Source organism: Scophthalmus maximus, chromosome 1 (genome assembly GCF_022379125.1).
Source record: "Scophthalmus maximus strain ysfricsl-2021 chromosome 1, ASM2237912v1, whole genome shotgun sequence".
Classification (NCBI taxonomy): Eukaryota; Metazoa; Chordata; class Actinopteri; order Pleuronectiformes; family Scophthalmidae; genus Scophthalmus; species Scophthalmus maximus.
In genome coordinates, this window is record NC_061515.1 from 23,268,813 (window position 1) to 23,287,300 (window position 18,488).

An 18,488-nucleotide genomic window follows, 5' to 3' on the forward strand; every position below is an offset into this window, starting at 1 on the left:
TGGCCTTGTTGCATCAAAGCATTAAAAAAACGGAGTTGTTCGTAGCTTCAAATGTCAATATTACAATATGTATTCTACGCGCCCCACCGGGTTGCCATCTCATCATCTCACGCCCTCATACGTTTTATGTGGCTTCCCATTATTTGTTACGACCCGATTATGGCCCCGCATATTGCGTTGTTGGCATCTGAATGAGTTTACGTCCATCCTCGGCAGTCTCGGGCGCGAGAGAGCGCCGCTCCTTGATGTCACATTTTTAGAATGTTTTTGACTGTTGCCCGTAAAACGCTGCATATTTTTTAATCCGTGCACAGATTCCCATGATTCTTTTTTTTTTTTTTTTACTGCACCCAAACGTCGGTGGATGAGATACGGTCTGCATCCCGAATAACTAGCTTCACACATCTGATTCTGAATATTCAGAATTAATTAATTAATTCATGGAATAGCAAATTTATCACATTCTCACTATCTATAGCTCTCAGATGGTATAAACATAAGGTAAGCAGTTCTTCATACGACGACTGTATGTGGTGGTTGTGAGGTCATGGACACTGACAACTGCCTGACATGCTTAAAAATACACAGTGAGGATCTGTATTCTTTTTTTTTTTTTTTTTTCTGGAGGAGAACGTCTTTAAGTAAATCTATAATAGCTCCAGAATCCCCACAAGATTGTGGGAATCTCAGCGAGTCAATGTCAACGTTGACCCCGTGCAATGTTTTGCTGATGTAATCGGGCCAAGTGATTTCTGGTTTCTGATTTCTTTGTGCGCAGCGTCTCTGAAGGACCAAACATGTGTGTCAGCCTGGAGATCAACAGCCAATATGTCAGAAATTGGAAGTGCAAAACGTTTTTGTCCTTATAAACATATTTTTGTGACCTTATAAATCTTCATAACTCAAAAAAATGGCAAATTTTGAGCAAAGGTTCTGAATTCAAAGTTTGTCAAAAAATGACAGAAAGACAAAGCTCAGAAGAAGGGAAAGTTTATATATATATATATATATATATATATATATATATATATATATGATAGAGATAGACACCATGGAGAGGATTATTTAATTCCGTCAGTGTGAATAGCGGGTGTTTCACTTATCATCTGCCTTGTAGTACAGAATGGTCTAATGTAAACGTCGGGGGGAAAAGAGTTGGGGGGACTTTTTGTAGGAGTAGGTGAACCAGGGAGACCACTCCCCGGGACAGATGAGCACTATTTTTACCCCCAGTTCCTACCGGAGGTGTTCGGTTTCTCCTACGCTGGGCATGGAAATGAACACTCCCCTCAAGACTCTCTGGTACAGTGACCACCTCCCCCCAGTTCCTCCCAACCCTCCTCTTTCACCCACCCCAGGCAGGCTTCGGGGTCATGGAGAAGCATGGGCGAGGGGGCTTAAAAAAGAGCGGTGGCATTGTGTCGCCGCTTGTTTTTTTTGGAGTTGTTACGTGAGCCTTATTTGGAATAGGGGCAGGGGCGGCTGAGCCAAGTGTCCCGCAGAGGAAAAGAACAGGGTTTATTTGTTTACAGGACATTTGTATCAGAGTTGCACATGACTTCGGGCATTTACTTGTTAGCACAAGGACAACTCTTTGCATAGTGAAGTCTAATGAAACCGCCTGAATAGATATCTCCATCCAAAATGGAATATTCAACTTGATCAGCATAAAGTCTGACTCGCGGAGGGATCTGCTTGTTTCAAGGTGAGCGTCATCTGCTGCCTATGAATGGACTTCATTTGCCAAGGTAGAGGTCAGGTGTCATGCTCTTCTTATTTACAAGTGCCCGGCTCTCTGCCGGCCCCTTGTGGCTATTTTGCAGCTGCAGAATTACACAAAGGTAACTGAAATTCAATACAGAGCAACAGCCGTAAAAAACACACATTTTATTGTGCAGATAGTGCAAAGGACAGGCTGCAGTTCGCAGCCCTAAACAAACGTCACCGCCGGATTTTATTTAGTGTCTTGTGACTAACAGAAAAGCAATGTAAAGCATTCATTTCCTTTTTTAAAATATGAATTTACAGAATAGAAGAAGTACTGTGTTTGAAGTGTAAACAAAACACGATTCACTATCCCACAATTTGAATTGAAAACCAGTTTCCTTTCTTTCCTGCTGGAGCCCTAAGGGGCGTCGCAATATTGACTTCAATTTGTATTTTTCACGTCTCTGAGATAATCAGGAGTGGAGAGGGGGGCACAGGGTTTGCCCGTTAATAGCATGTCAAGCTCCCGATGGAGAAAAAAGCAGCAGAAACATGGCACAGTGTCAGGGAGCCGGAGTCAAAGTCAGCCGTCGAGTTTCTGAGCAGACTCGTCAAGTCCCCGTCTGAATGTTATTTACCCAGACGGATGCGGCGTTTTTATGCACGCATGTGACAGAAAGCGGGAGTATGGATCTTCCTCTCAGCGGGGGGATGGCAGGGGAGAGGAGGGCGGCCTGCGGTGAAAGCGTTTACACCTCGAAGGCTGGAAACCTCGCCTTCATCGGCTGCAGAAGGTCGGCCAGGAAGTAGATGGTGCCCGCCATGCCTGTGAACAGGAAGTGATACCGTCAGTTCAAAGCGACAGCTTCTATGATGTCTCTCTCTCTCTAACAACAAAGCTCCTGACTGGTTGAGAAGAAAAAAAAACTTTATTTACATCTTCTTTTTTCTTTTCTTTTATTGAACTTATGATAATTTGATTTTATTCCAAATATATACTTCAATTCAATAGGTTTCAGATTAATTAACACATACTGTAGGCGACCGGTATTGTTACTGAATTCAAAATATTTCCGATACAGACATATTGGCTTTATGACACAGAAATGTAATTGAGGCTTCATAATACTTTACAGTTAAACCATAAACGTCCATTATAAATAACTAGAAAAATGAAAGGAAAACACAAATAAAACCAAAAGTCTCTAACTCGGATTGAGTGAATTCAACAGAAACATGAATGCACGTCTTTTCTGCATCGTTCATTCTGTAAAATAAAGTATTCAAATCGACCACACGCCTGCAAACATAAACGCAGACAGCAATATGTCTTCGAAAGGCTCATATCTACGATGATTCAGGCTCTATACACTCACAATTTTTTTTTTATATATATGCAGGTTGGCAACAATAAAAGTCTCAAACATCAGAGTCAGTGAAATGATTTGGGATTAGCCGGAATTGGGATTAATCTATTCTGGAAGACGGCGTCACATCGTCACACATTACCTTCAAAAAGTGAGAAGGGAGTGTCCGGAGTCCGGCAGCCATGTTGGCCGTAGTTCATACACCAGTCTGCAAACTGTAAAGAGAGAGAGAGAGAGATCGAGAGAGAGAGAGGTAGTGGCATAATAACATTCCTGTTGCGTCACAGCGGAGCACTGTGGCTGAACCGTCCCGGGGGAATAGCGGACAATGTCAACAACCGCTAAAAAACTTGTGCTCCCCTCAGTGAAATCCGAGCATCTGTCGGCCAGGATCAGATTCCGACCGCGGTGTTGCGGAGCTTAGGCGGGACATCCGAAGAGTCTATTTCCAATCCTCTAGGAATAGATTCATATTAATAAAAGTACATGCGGGACTCGTGCCACCTGGAGCGCACCCAGAGAGAGAGAGAGAGCTCGGCACCGAGAGCAACCAAGCTATTGTATAGAAACGGAGAAGGGCTTGTCTCACACATTTCTGTCCTGAATAACTTGAAAAAAATGTTTAATATTCATCTTGTGAATACAAATCATTACATCAAAAAGAATAATGAAATGACTCTTCTATTTGTTACGGCTGCTTTATATACTCGTATACTATCCCATGTATCATGTGCAATATTTATTTATTATACTTATGTTACATTCAAACATTGAGCATTAACCATCACATGTATCATACCTATTAAGAGAGGTAATTTTTAAGTTCAATGTGGAATAAATGAACTAATAAAACTATATGATCACATTGATTGCTCTTATTGATCATCAAGAGGCTTCATTTTGTTAAGGTGCTTTGAATTCCTTACTCCTTAAAATTTGATTTCCTGTATAAGTGCTAAGTAAAAATAGATGTGCACATGGGGCTGGGCAATATGGTCAAAAATGTCACTTAGAAAAATCTTTTCATTTATTGTTTCTTTCAGGGTCAGATTTTTGCTTTCGAGTAACGTTTTTCTGAGAATATTTGCTAAACAGCAAAACATTAAATATATATCAATGTGCTTACACAATGCATAAGGAATATATCAATAAGAACTGAACTTTTGTTATATTGCCATTGATGAATGTTACATAATAATGATTTATTCAAATTTTCTCATAGTTTCATCGCCAAGCCATAAGTGCACACAAAGAGGCGTGGCCTCCGTGTGTACAGATGCTCGCTGAACTATCACAAATAAAGAATAAAAAATGAACAATCATTTTAAACAATTTACAATTCCTGCCCCTCCATCAACTCCAGTTCAAGCAGTTGGACATTAATGAAAATGGATGCCTCTGCTGCAGCGCCATAGTCAATGCTAACAGTTGTTTTAACCAGTCAAACGGTTGCTGCATGATGTCCTCGGATTGTATTATGTATTATTATATATCAAGTCTCACCATGCAGGCTCTGTAAAGGTGCTTGGGGTCCTGCGTTTGGCGGTAGAGGGCCAGGAAGGTGTAAGCGTTGCCCGCTGTGCCGTGACATAGTCCGTAGCCCTTCTTCAGCAAACCCCAGCGCCACACCACTTCGCCACACCGCAGGGCGTCCTCCAGGTACTGAGCAACACCTAAGGCCTGGAGCAGAGGAGGAAGTAGAAAAACGTAGGAATTCATGTTTTTGTGTATCAGAGTGGTGACGATAGGACGCATACGACAAAAACATTCTTCACAAGTAAAACTAAAGCTTTCCTTTACATTTGACTATTATTTTGAAAAATCATAACACTACCACAAGATGGCACTATGACTCTGCAAATAAAAAAACATTTGAGTCTATAAGCACATCAGGACATCCATGAGCGATATTTGGATCCTGACTCGGGTCTTGTCACCTTGTGCGCCTGCAGGAGCATGTAGATCACGCCCGGCGACCCGTGGCACCAGTGCACCAGCTGGTCCCGGTCGTCACCGACGCAGGGAGGGTAGTTTCCCGAGGGGAACCCGAGTCGGCGGACGTGGTCGATGCTGGGCCTCACCAGCCTGTGGACTTGTTCCTCCGCCGGGACGAATCCCGGCTGCGGGGGGGAGAGATTAGGCCGTGTTTAACAAGGGGGTGAACAAGTGACGGGCAGAATTGACATTGAGTTTCTTTAATCAGTAAATCGCTCCGCTTCTTTTTACTGTTCTGCGTCACTTTCAACTCAGTATCTTTTGCTTTTTGGAGCATCTGTCGGGAAAATAAACAATTCTTATCATCTTGGGCTCTGGCAATTTATGATGGGCGCTTTTGAGCATCACAATGAATGAATTAATTGAAAAGAATAATTGTCAGCTTAATTAACGATGATAATTATTGTTTGTTTACAACCCTACAAAAAAGCTTCGTAATACCTTAAAAATCAAGACTGATCATTGGCTGCTCGTAACCTGAACCAGAAGACCTGCTTTTACCTGCATGAGGAAGTAGTAGATTCCAGCCAGCCCATGAGCGGCGCCGACGTACTGCTCCTGGTACCACTCGTACATTAGAGGGCTCTGGTTCTGGACCCTGAACTTCCTGCTGAGGTGCTCGCCGGACGCCAGCACGGCCTCGCTGACCTGAGGGACGGAAAACAACACGGCCCGAAATCTGTAACAGTCTAATCTGTCTCGCCTGGAAGAAATCGATGAAGGATGAAATTAGAGCAATCGCGACATTGATATTCGTAACACAAGAGCAAATAAGGGCCAAGTCGTGTCAGGGTGAAGTGACCTCGAAGTTGGAGAAGCAGGGTTCTAACTAGGAAGTCTCCACCTAATATAATTTCCATTTGCTCCACGTCGTTTCCTCCAGTTTTTCTTTTTCCAGTCAATGCACCTCCCATGTTTTCTATGGTCACAAAGGCTCTTTGGTTACTGGTGCACAAAAGGAGTGAAATCCAGACATTCCAGCCAATTTCCTTCAAAACCACATCTCGTCTCAGACAGCCCCCTGCCTCTGACCCACCTGTTGGATGTACTGCAGGGGGATCCTGTCTTGCCCCAGCTGCCGGTTGATAAAGGCGAGGGAGTAGAGGTAGCCCATCCGGCCGTACAGCAGCTCGTCGGGCAGCCCGCCAGATCCCTTCACCACCCGCTGGTGGTCCTGCAGCAGGCTTGGGGGGAAAAAAAACACAGACTTCATGAGTCAGAGGAATGACACAGGTAATTGTATAATAAAAACGATCGCAGTTCAAGCGTCTGCAGCTAAATGAGCTGAGTCCGGAGTAAATCTGATCCACTGTGATAGGAGAAAAGCTCTGGATCATCTAGTCCAGTGTCAGAGGTTAACAGCTTCGCCGATCAAAAGGCTTTTGTCATGAGCACTTACTCCCAAACACTGTTGCAGCTACATGTGACCGAGTTTCCCAGTACAAAAGCACAGAAACATTACTTGGATTACATAATTGTATTCATTTATAATATATATCCATTTTTGTTTGGCTTTAAAAAAGAAAAACACTGTTTCAACAAAGTACTTATTTGAATAACATATTATGATATAAATAAAAACGACATACAGGTAGGGAATACTGAGAATTAATAACTTTGACATGTGAACTTTGAACCAGCACTAAATTGTGAAGAAATGCCTATTTGCAGTCTGCTCTTTTTGGGCAAAGTGAGTCCATTATTCTGATTAATTCAACACGATAGTACGATGAGAAGCATATGAGACTAAATATAACAAGGACAAAAGAATGGAAACTAAACAATCAAATGAAATTACCATCTTACCCAAACAAATTTTAGAAATAAAAAATAAATACTTTCAGGCCTAGAAAAACAAACTAGTGTACTTATTCTAGACTCTGACCTGTTGATGCACTCGTCGGCCTCTTGCCCCCTCTGCAGGCGATGGTAGACCACAGCAGCCACAGCCAGCGGCCCCGCGTCGCCACATAAGAAGGTGACGTCATGGCGTCTGGTCAGACACTTCAGGCTGCGGCTGACGTGATCCAAGGCCTTCTGAAGGAAGGAGTCCTCCTTGAACACGTTGTGGAGGTGCAGGTAGAGCAGAGCGATGCCTGCGGACGGACAGAGGGTTGTTGATGATGTAAACTATGGAAACTAAATCCAAAATGGGTCTCGTTTTAAATCAAAACCAAAGTAAGGCTGCTTTGTTGGTAACCAACAGAACAATCTAATCTTGTAATATGTGCACATGTGCAACACTTACGTACAGTACGAGAGTGTACTGATGAGAACGCTCTCTTTGTTTCAAAATGAATACTGATTGAAAGTGGAATATTCTGAAACCAAAGCAGGGCTGTAACCAATAGACAATAAAATGATTGAGATCATTTTTTACTGTCAATAATCTTTAATCAAAAATGCCACGAAATGCTCTAGTTCCAGCTCCTGATGTGAAGATTATCCAGATTCATTCTTCTTCTCTGGCAGTTAAAACAAGTGAAAGTGTGAATGAGGCATATCTGAATGATCATGTTGTGGACAGACACGACAATGTGAATTTCGTGGTATCTGAAACAATCTGGTTTTAATGTCACCAAAGGGTTAATCAAGTTGCATATCTAAATCCTCATATAGCTCATGTTTGATTCTCACCACCACACGAGCAGACACCCTGTTTGAAACTAGAGATCTCACATAACCACAACAATTCCAATTTTCTCGTCCCCTCGGAGCAAAGGTCACCGCTTGTCGAAAAAAAAAAAAAGACGCGGCGCGGCGCCATCACCTGCCCAGCCGGTGTAAATGGTGCAGTCCCTCGGATCCGCAGACCTCAGCCCGTCTTCCACGAGCGCCAAAAGCTCGCTGACCTTGCCGCTCAGCCTCTGGGCGAACTCTGACGTGAGCTGGAGGTGAAGGGAAATTAAAATAATGAGGATGACGTGACACACACACACACACACACACACACACACACACACACACACACACACACACACACACACACACACACACACACACACACACACACACGCACACACACGCACACACACCTCATAGTGCATTACCTTCCCCTGTGAGTCAAACAACGCCTGTGTGGACGCAGGGCTCCCATCACAGTCAGGATATGGATTCCTCAAGGCTCTCGTGTCCATTTCACAGCCTGGCTGCTGCTGCTGCTGCTGGTGCTGCTGGTGCACAGCGTTACTGTGTATCTGGGTCAGGTAAAAAATAAAAAATAAAAAATAAATACATAATACTGTTTTCTGCAGAGAGATCAGGCGATTGTGAAGTGCAGGGGACCGTAGAGGCGAGTAGAACAGAAGTTTAGTGAGCTATCGATTTCACAACACTGAGACGTATAATGCAGAAAGCCCCACGCACGCACACACAAACACACACGCGCACGCACATAAACTCAGGAAGACGCAGCTTTCAAGTTAGCTTAGCTACGCCGCTGAAGCAAAGCGGCTAAACACTGGCGCGTGCGAATGATGTCAAAAAGGTGTGATTAAAAATAATTTCACAAATGACTGATATTCAAGCAAAGGTATGAGCTGTGTTGTAAGTGCACAACTCACACGACGGACAGGTACAGTGCCTCTCTGCAAGTGCTGCTGCACTGTTGACGATGGCGAGGCTTTTCTTCGTCCTCTCTCGTTTCCCTAAGCGTCCGCCAGCACGATACTGCCACCCACCGGGGCGGCGGTGGTACTACAGCTCACAAAAAAAACCAGACAAAACTTTTTTTTTTAGTTTGGCATAAATGAATGAATAAAGTATTGAACTGGACTTAAAGTGAATGTATGGGAAAATAGATTAAAAAAATGGTTTCTTCATATCAAACTACAAAAAAAATCAAAAATGTATCTGTACGTGGTCGACTTGCCATATTCTGTAGCTATCAACCACATCATATGGCATGTGATATGAAAGCTCTCGAGTAAGCCAATTTGAGCTGTTATTTTTGCTTATAATACGAATTCTCTGCCTCCCCTTTAAGGAAAGATAAATCAGCTATTTCCTCTAATACATTTCAATTTTTTTTTACAATTTGTGTCATCAAAGCCGTTCACGATGCCCCGTCTTTAACAGTGTAAACGGTCTATTTTACATCTCTTTGTTTCAAAATGAATGTTGTTAAAAAAAAACACAAGCGCCATATCATATTCCTCGGTGTAGCTGCATTACGAAATATCATCTCGTCTCTCGGGGGAAGTGTTTCAAACCACCTATTAAATTATGTAATAGACATGTTTTGTTTTGTTTCACAACATTCCCATAAGTCTCTCTCGGCTCGCTCTTGAGAATTTTTAGAAAACAATACTAATCATATTTGAGTTTCAAAACATCAACAATGAATTTCAGGGGCTTGAGGAAGTGAATTTGAACATAATAATGTATTTTTTTCTCTCTCTCCATCTATTAGAACGCAACACCGACAAACTGATATTTTCTGATAACTCCATATCTTGTTGGAGTACACAGTACTCAGGTCACAGTATTTGCATATTTTCAATGTAAATCTATATTTGCAAAGTACTATGAACATGCCACAGGCTATTATTGTGGGCTATATTATATTTATTTTTTGAAAGCTACCACTTGGATTATTTATTCCTTGTAGATAGTGAAATAGTAACAAAGATTGACTGTGTTGACTAAATCGCAAAGACACAATCTCTGGGCCTCTCGCTGTAATTGAGATCAAGTGGTTATATATTCCCTCATGTACCTTTATTTTAGGAATGCTTGACGTGGAGGTGACACTTGACCTCGACCTTGTCTAATCTTGGACCGCACGCCAATCGAAACATATGTTTCCAGTGTCGTTAAGGCAATCGCACAATCCCTCCAACCGAATCACTCTCCGCCTTTCACCAATTTTTTCTTTTTCTTAGCAGTTCTCTGATCACAACCCCATGCCGGTGACTTCCAAAGCAAACACACAAGTCCAATTTTTATGATAGTGGGGCGGCGCACAGTTTACACACGCAGCTGCCATGGCAACGTCATGTGCCGCCAATATACCCTTGACCTTCTGCAAAGCCCCAAACAACATGCCATTCCCGCGGATGGTGACGATCATCACCGCAGTCGCAGAGAACACAGGGCACGGTATTGATTGGCACAATGCCGTCTCGCAGATGTTCCATATTCTCACTTATTACAGAGATAGAGGCCGCACCAGGCCTGTAATCTAACCCTTTGAATGTTCCACCCTGTGCAAGTACAAGACGAGCACAACATTGTGGCTTGAAGACGTTCACAAGAGTGCAACGGGAAGATACATCTTCTGACGGGCTTTGATGGCTGTTCTCTCTCTTTGTTACTATGCCTCAATTGCTGTCTCCTTCCCCTTGTTCCCATGTTTCACTCTGGTTCTCTCTGGTTATAAACGACTTTCTGCTCCGGACTCAGGAAAAATCATCAAAACCGAGTCCTAATTAATCCACGCCACAGACCAGATACCCCTCTTCAATTGGTTCCCACAAGATTGCAGGCATGTTTTCTACAGACAATCCTTTGTGAGTTAAAAGATGAAAGCTTGAGACACATTAATTATCTAAGTCTTTTCACATTTTGCGGCCTATCTAAAAAAAAACAGAGGCAAAAATTGGGATAAAACTGTGTTTCCTTAGTTTTACATGCCTTGGAGTTTTGTTTTTTTTCTAACCCATCTTGACTTTACGTGCTTAGCAGTTTTTTTCTCACCCTATGGCTTCCATTTTGATGACTTGTGTAACCTTGTCCTGCAAACTGCTAATGAAGCTGACTTGGTCGAAGCACCATGGTCTGCCGCCGTCATCACCGTCACTCTTGTTGCTTTTGTGTTAACCTCGCCGTTTTTTTTGCGCGTGCTCCGTTATTTCCGTACAGTGGGGACGAACTTGGCTGCCCGTCATTTCCATTTCAATTGACCGAACCGCAGCCGAAGGCTACTCATGCGGTACAAATTGTGGAGCCTTTCCTCACATACCTTCGGGACCGTGTTACCTTGTCTTGAGGGATGGCGAATGGAAATGAGGCCCCCTGAATGTGACAAGATTCAGAAGGAGACCTTCGGGCTTGATTAGAGCTCCACGACACATTATTGAGCTGAGTCGCCCTCCCGCTGTGCCAGTGGGAAAACCCAGCTTCATGGAAAAAAATAAATAATAATTAGGGGTGATATTGATCATAATTTGTTACTATCAGAGGACAACAACCGAGCTGAGATATTATATTGTTGGTTGTCAACAAATGCAACAAAAGGCAAAACAAATCCAATACAAATTGATCCAAAACCTGATATCTTACTCCATGGACCGCCATTGTCTCCGAGAGCCAACTGATCTACTGCCATGCTAACTAAACGGAGGTACAATATGTCTGAGGCTACGGTCACTAGTGTACTTTTGGATAATTTTTTCCCATTTTAGCACGGTTGCTGACTGCCAAGGTGAAACTAGATTTGAAAGATCTCATCTTATTTATTTTTATTAAGATTTAAGATTGAGTAATCAATCGTATCTTATTTGCGGCGATGACATTTCAGGCACAGGGGCGCTTTTTCTTTTTTTTGTGCAGGTCTTCTCCTCTTTTCAAACCCTCTGGTACATGTGTCACATGTCAAGGATCTGCAACCAAATGCTTGAAACCTAAATGATGTGCATTTGTAAATAATTCAAGACACCTGAACACAATCTGACAGCCTGACAAACCAAACCATCACCTCTCCCTGCGTGTCCCAGACCTCACCTCTGTCTCACACCCTCTCCCCTCCTCTTTCAGCATCCTCCTTCCTCTCTCTCTCTCTCTCTCTCCCACCCCGCTTTGATATCCACATGGATAAGTGTGTGAACGCTGGCAGACAAGTCTCAGCAGACCATAAACTGTGTTGCTCAAGGCAGACAACCTGACCCTGCGGAGGTGCACAGACCTGCTTGGAAAGCCGCTGGTGTCCTGACCCTCGAGTTGGACAAATCTGTCATGTCATCACCACTACGAAGTGTGGAATGTGTGAAAACGTATCTTTTTAAAGTACTGATATCTGCGGTGCTTGGTCCTCTCTGGGAGCTTGTTTTTGTGATATTTAGTTTTTCCGCAGGCCTGCAATTTCAGCTCCACTTGATCACAGGTTTGGATACAACCACCACAGAGGAGCTGACACGGCAACTGGGAGATTTTTTCCCCCTCTCTCTCGATCCTCCATTTGCCCCTTTAATAGCAGAAGTTACAAAATACACAATTTAAAACCTTAATTTGAAGAGCTGGTGAAAAAGCTTCCCTATAGATCCCCCACCTCACTGAGCGAAGCGGGATTCCATTTTTGTGCTGGGGAACGGCCTGACAGCTGAGATAAAGAACATTCTGGTCTCTGACATGCTCCCATGGCCCCATCTGTGCCAGCGCTAAAAATACATGCAGTCTGGTGTCGCCCCATACCAGTCAACTGTCTGGGAGAGGGAGGGACGCAATCGGGGCGGAGGAAAGAAGGAGAGAGACAGAGGGGCGACAGATACAACTTGAAGCATTTGTGATGGAGACGGGGGAGACGGCGCGGGGAGGACCGAAACAAAGGAGAGGAAGATAAAGGGGATGAGTGATGGTAATAGAGAGGAGCCAGATAAGAGCGCCACATAACAGGGAGGGGAGGGAGGGTGATGCTGTGATCATTGTAATATTGTTATCGCTCATGAGCAGTGCACATGAGTTACACCACAAGGCAAACAAAGGCAGTGGTGCGCTGACATATAAATCTTTTTTGAAGATTAAATGCACATTGGAATAAATACAAATGCAAGTTAATAGGCAATGTACATTGAATCAATCAATAGAGCGATATTGCACATTACTGCATGCAGCCCGTAATGTAAAAGGTTGAAAATGCCTGTGTGGGCTATTATTGCATGCCCCATTAGGAGGCTTAAATGAATGATGCCATTCCATTACTGTAGCGTGAGGTTTTTTCGTAACATCTAAATAATTGAAATCCCAGCGTCTTCCTCAACGTCCTGTCGGATAATTTGAATTACTGCGATCTCCAGGATTTCAACAACCACAATACCCCAGGTGAAAATGACATTTCAAAAGATGTTGTAGGTTTCTTTATTGAATAACCAATCTAATTACTTATCTTGAACCAGGGCTTCTCATTGAAGTGGTTGTGTAAGCCCCAAGTTTTCTCACTTGTCATTGAGGTGGCCATGATCATTTGGCATGCAGTTCCCGGTGTCACGTGATCATGATATCTAGATAGTTTAAGGCTTTAAGGAAACTCCTGATGTAGGCCATGGGATATGGTTGAAAAGCTCCAGAAAGTTTCCAGTAAACAGGCCCTGCGCTAAGAAATGTTTGTCAACGTTTTGTGATCCAAGGTCAAAAATGACTATTTCTAGCTAAATTAGAATACCAATAATGGCGTTAGTCAGTTGAGGCCAGTTTTGGCAAATGTATAAATAAAGATGGGGCAGCACAGTGGTTAGAGCCGTTGTCTCACTGCAAGAAGGTTCTTGGTTTGCATCCCGAACCAACCGGGGCCTTTCTGTGTGGAGTTTGCATGTTCTCCCAGTTGTCTCTAGGCCCTCCGATACGCTGTCGACCTGTCCAGGCTGTACCCCACACCTCACCCAATGTCCAGCCCCCCCGCGACCCTTAATTGATAAAGATGTGTAGATGATGGACGGAATATCATGAATGCGGCAAATTTAATAGCAAAACTAAACAACGCGATCGACTTAGATTTTTATTAAACTTGTAACCCTATCATCCATGACACAGTGAAATGGATGCAGACAAAGCCCCCCCCCCCCCCCCCCCCCCCACTGTCCTCCCACAACGACCCCTCTCTCCCTCAAATTGTGTTATGAAAATGTGATCAGGGTCTCAATCTGAAGAAAGCGCTCGTCTCATCTTGCGCGTTTAACAGCAATCTGTGCGACGGGGAGCAGGGTGATCAGGGAGGCATTTACTGAGCGGATAAAAGGAGCTGTGGTCTTGTTCTTCCCCGTCGACATCCTGCGCCGCACACGGGCCTGCAAAACATGTCCTACACCCACACATACTTAGGAAAAGGTGGAGCGCCCTCAGGTGACTGTTGTGGACTGCAGTGACCACAAAGTATGGTGATGTAGTAAAGGCGACCAGGCGCTCGTTGCGGTTTCAACTGCGATTCACACAAATAAAGCAGACAAGTGAGGCGACGGGTTTGTTGCGATTCTATGACAAACCACCAGGTTGGCTCCTTGTAATGACTTGGCCTTGCTCGATGTATTTACCCTCACGCACCTGCTGGTGCTCTGCACGCAATTCGTTTCTTCATCTTTGCTTTGCTATGACCGAGGATAAATATTTTCCCTAAAATTCAAGCTAATTGTTCACCCCCTCCACCCACACCCACACACACACACACACACACACACACACACACACACACACACACACACACACACACACACACACACACACACACCAATGACTGATCCTCAGCAATAGGGACTGTTCAGCTTTTCTAATTAGCGAGCAAATGCTAAACACTTGCACAGGCTCCCTGAGCGGACTTAATAAACAGGCTCCTCATTAAAACCAGGCACCACTCTGATTGTGTAGAGCCATGAGACCCCCCCCCCCCCACCACTAACACCCATCCTACCTCCACCATGCCACTCCTCCTCCATTCGTTGCCTCGCTCACTCAGCACCCCCAGGACACCCGCCGATGTGGAGGGATGCACGGGTAGGCTTTAAAAAAAAAGAAGGGCGTGGGGTTGAAATTAAGATTCTGCTCCGTCCAGAGACCTCCCGTCGCTCCGAACAAGAACTAATAACAGTCACACAGAACGTACACAAACATAGAGAAGCCAGTTCATAAACCCACCGAGGGTGAGGGAAATAAAAGGGAGAGTGATTAAAACAGGTAGGATGGGGAGGAACAGTCGGACCTGTTGGAGTCCTGAGCCACAAAAATAGTTGGACAATGCATACGTGAGAGGGACACACTGAGCCAGGAAGTATCTTTGGATCGTGACCAGCGCTGTGAGTCATCACCAAGTGAATTCACTTTGATTACTTCCCAAGACCTGTAAACAGACTGTCATATGTAAAATTGGGGGAGTTGTCCTTTAAGGTTTTTCAATCAACACTCAAAAACTCCATTTCCTTCTGTACCATATATAACGGCAAAAGGAACTGGGGAAGACGAGTCGCTCGGGCTCTACTCAGAGAACCGGGGTCAAACAAGAAACCTCAAGTTAATCGGCTTCATGGCTTCAGGACTGTGTGAGAGTGGTTTGATCGTGTTTTATTGCCATCAAGCAACCAACCAACTAAGATTCAGATTCAGCTAAAACGGCGCTCAGTAGAGTCGCACCGAATTGCACACTAAATATTTTCACCAATTTTCAAAGAATGTCTCGAAATGTTATAGAAATAGCTGAAAAATTCCTGGATCTCACCCTTTGTCCAGATCCACTCCAACATTTGATTGGTTCTTTCTTGGCCTGTGTCCCATTTTTTCGCCAAGTTTCTCGTGGGAATCCGTTCAGTAATCCAGCCGACAAACCAACAATTGGACATGGGGTGAAAACACTACCTAAGGCCCCATCCACCTCAAACTACTAGGGAGAGCAAAGAGATATAGAAATAAATCTCTTGTGTGAAACAACCAAACTGGACATTGTGTGATTGTGTAGTTGCATGCAACTACGAAGTAAAAACTTCTCAGTGTCTTTATGATGTTGTAAAAGTGGACAAATTTCCTTCTAAAAATCAAATCTGGGCCTGGAAACGAAGCCGGGCAACAATCGGCCAGTGGCCGTCATGAAATAGCCATTTCAATTTCAGGCGAGCAGATACTGTTTTTGTTGTGCAGAGTTATGCGCCAGCAAACTTCCCCTCGTCCCAAAAGACTGATGACATGATTTGGAGGCGGCACACGATTCCAATCGCCTTCCTTCTCCTCCCCCCGCCGAGCTGCAGTTCTCGCCCTGCCGCGGGGAGGCCCGCACAGACACTTAGGCTGACCGTCGGCTAATGGGTAGAACTACCTGGAACCCCTCTGTGAGTTAGAGAACCCGCTGAGCCTGTCTCATCATTCAAAATCACATTAGTCCGCCGCGCCTGAAAACAACGCAGCGAAGGAAGATTAAAAAAAAACAAACAACAAACATCAGAGGCTGTTTACTCGTGTCGTACTTGTGTGTCAAATTAGATGCACGACTCACGGCGAGGTGTTGAACAGCTGCGCTGAAAATGAGACCGCGGCTCCGATTTTTGATCACGCTGAGCGGAAGGTATACTGCTTTTGAGTTAGTTAACAGAAATTCGTGGCTCACATCTGCGGAGCCGAACACTCGTCGTTGCGGCCGGTTTTGTCACAAAAGACTTCCTGTCGACTTGATGTCACTTGATTTTGTGTCTGTTCAGCCACGGTGAGTGTGTCCAGTTCTTCTAGGAAGTAAAGGTGGGAAGGGCGATAATAGTAATAATCTAACGTGTAATTTTTGTTTGTATTTGTTTAATTTGTTTTTTTTTCCATCCATCCATCCATACCGTAACTATCCTCATACAAACATCAAGTATCTGTGAATCTGTTCACTCAATCTTCCAATTATCCATCCTTTAATAACAAATCCATTCATTCAACATCCATCCATCCATCCATCCATCTGTCTGGTCTAAAGAAAGAAGCATTTTCATGTTAACAAACATGAACAGAAAAATGAGCAGCAAAGGACGTCCCAAGGGTGAAATCGCCATTTTGTTTTTTTGTCCAGTGACTAATTCACAGTAACAGAAGAGAGTTTTTCAAAAACAAGCCCGTGTCCTGTTGCAGGGGCGCATGAATCACGCTGCGCTGCCATGCCGACTGCCCTGAGCCTCCCCGTGTCCTCCGTGCCTCCTCTCCTCTCCAGTCCATCTCTCCCTCCATCCCAAGCCCTAACTACCCCCCCCCCCCCCCCCCCCCCGCCCCACACCCTAGCTTCCATCCACGCTTAAATCTTTTGAAGCGCAGATGTGGGCTGACAGCGGCCATTTCTCACCGCGCCATGACAGTTTTATGTGTCGCAAGCATTCAATACACATCGGATGGAGGCGCGTGTAGGGTCATTGTGAGTCCCGACACCTTGGAGGGGCAGACGGGGCCATCCCGGGACCTGCCAATACTGTCATGTTTTATTTCACAGAATCCACATGGTTACAGCCGCCAGCAGAACTTCGCAGTCTGCATGGCCGCAGGGCCCGGCGTCATGGTCCTCAGTATAGACGGCGCAAAAAGGGCCAAGGAACGCTGCAAGAAGGGAGCGCTGCACGCATGCCTCCCTGTGATGTTTCGGGCTGAACGCTCGGCCAAAAAATTTGCTTTGAGACTCTGCTTCTGCAACATGTTGGACTCGCTGACTGTTGGGATGTAATATGTGAGTCATCACCTGTGGAGGGGGGGGGGGGCTACGTTTTCTTTCTATTTGGCTGCAGGTACATTGAAGAGCATTAAATTTCCATTAAGGGGTCTTAGGTCTGTGTTTTCACCCTTGGTGGCCGACTATTGGAAGGGCCGGGCGGGGATGAATCTGTCACGGTTTAGCTGCGCCAACGGTGGCCGTGGCTTTGGCCCCGGCGAATGCAGCCACAATGGGGCCTGTGCTTTGCTCAAAGACTGCTATTGATCTGTGAGTGGCTGGGAATCAGATGAACGTGGAGGGAATCATAAAGCCGGCACTTCAATCGCCCCCTGCGCCTGAGCTCCCCTCAATTTCTCCCCTGCGGAGAGTCGGTCCCCTGCAAGAAGTCCAGGCTCCAGCCGGAGGATCCTTCTTCTACAAACCAAAACAAAAACCCTTGGAGTTGTGGTTGGCCACAGGAGAGGAAACAGGTTGTGGTTAATTGGAGTAGTTTTTTCTTTTTTTTTCTCAATTAAAGTTCATTTTGAGAAAGTGTGCTTGGTATGAATTGTAGCGTAGTCTGAACCTACAGTCACTTAAGATATTCGAATGGACGCGGTAGTGCCGTGTGTCCGGTGAAATAAAGATGTTGGTGGCGGATGCAAAAATCCATTACAGCTGTCAAAAACTGTTGGGTACGTGAATTCCACTGGCAATGATTTCAGAAATTTCAAACTATTCCGGTTGGACATTGCACATTTTTCTTTTATGGTAAAATTAAGAAATTTAGTGCAGTTTGTTTTGTCTTTCTTTGATAAGATCAACTAGGAGACTACAAAAGTCAGACATTTTTAAATCCTGCATATAATGTCTTGAATAAAAGCAAGACATTATTAAAATTATGGAGGAAAACATGTGTTTAATTGCGACACTTCCAAATTAATAAATCCAACCAATTTGCGAAACGTGTGAACTTTGTCTATAGGGATTCAGCAACTAGATAGCAATGATTCAAATAACAAATACATGAGAAAGGGATATATTTCAATGTCGCGGCAAACTGACTCTTTTCAGAC

General features: G+C 44.4%; 1 protein-coding gene across 1 annotated transcript; it reads right to left on the bottom strand.

The window, feature by feature from the left end:
* Positions 1 to 1,872: 1,872 nt before the first annotated feature.
* Positions 1,873 to 8,789, bottom strand: lancl1 (LanC antibiotic synthetase component C-like 1 (bacterial)). Its single transcript, XM_035622649.2, has 10 exons — positions 8,633 to 8,789; positions 8,120 to 8,266; positions 7,840 to 7,957; positions 6,955 to 7,165; positions 6,106 to 6,253; positions 5,571 to 5,717; positions 5,012 to 5,194; positions 4,578 to 4,754; positions 3,217 to 3,289; positions 1,873 to 2,533 (listed from the first exon to the last, which is right to left on the bottom strand). Exons 2-10 carry the CDS (start codon positions 8,204 to 8,206, stop codon positions 2,457 to 2,459), a joined length of 1,221 nt encoding a protein of 406 aa, XP_035478542.1. The 5' UTR covers positions 8,207 to 8,266; positions 8,633 to 8,789; the 3' UTR covers positions 1,873 to 2,456.
* Positions 8,790 to 18,488: the final 9,699 nt, after the last annotated feature.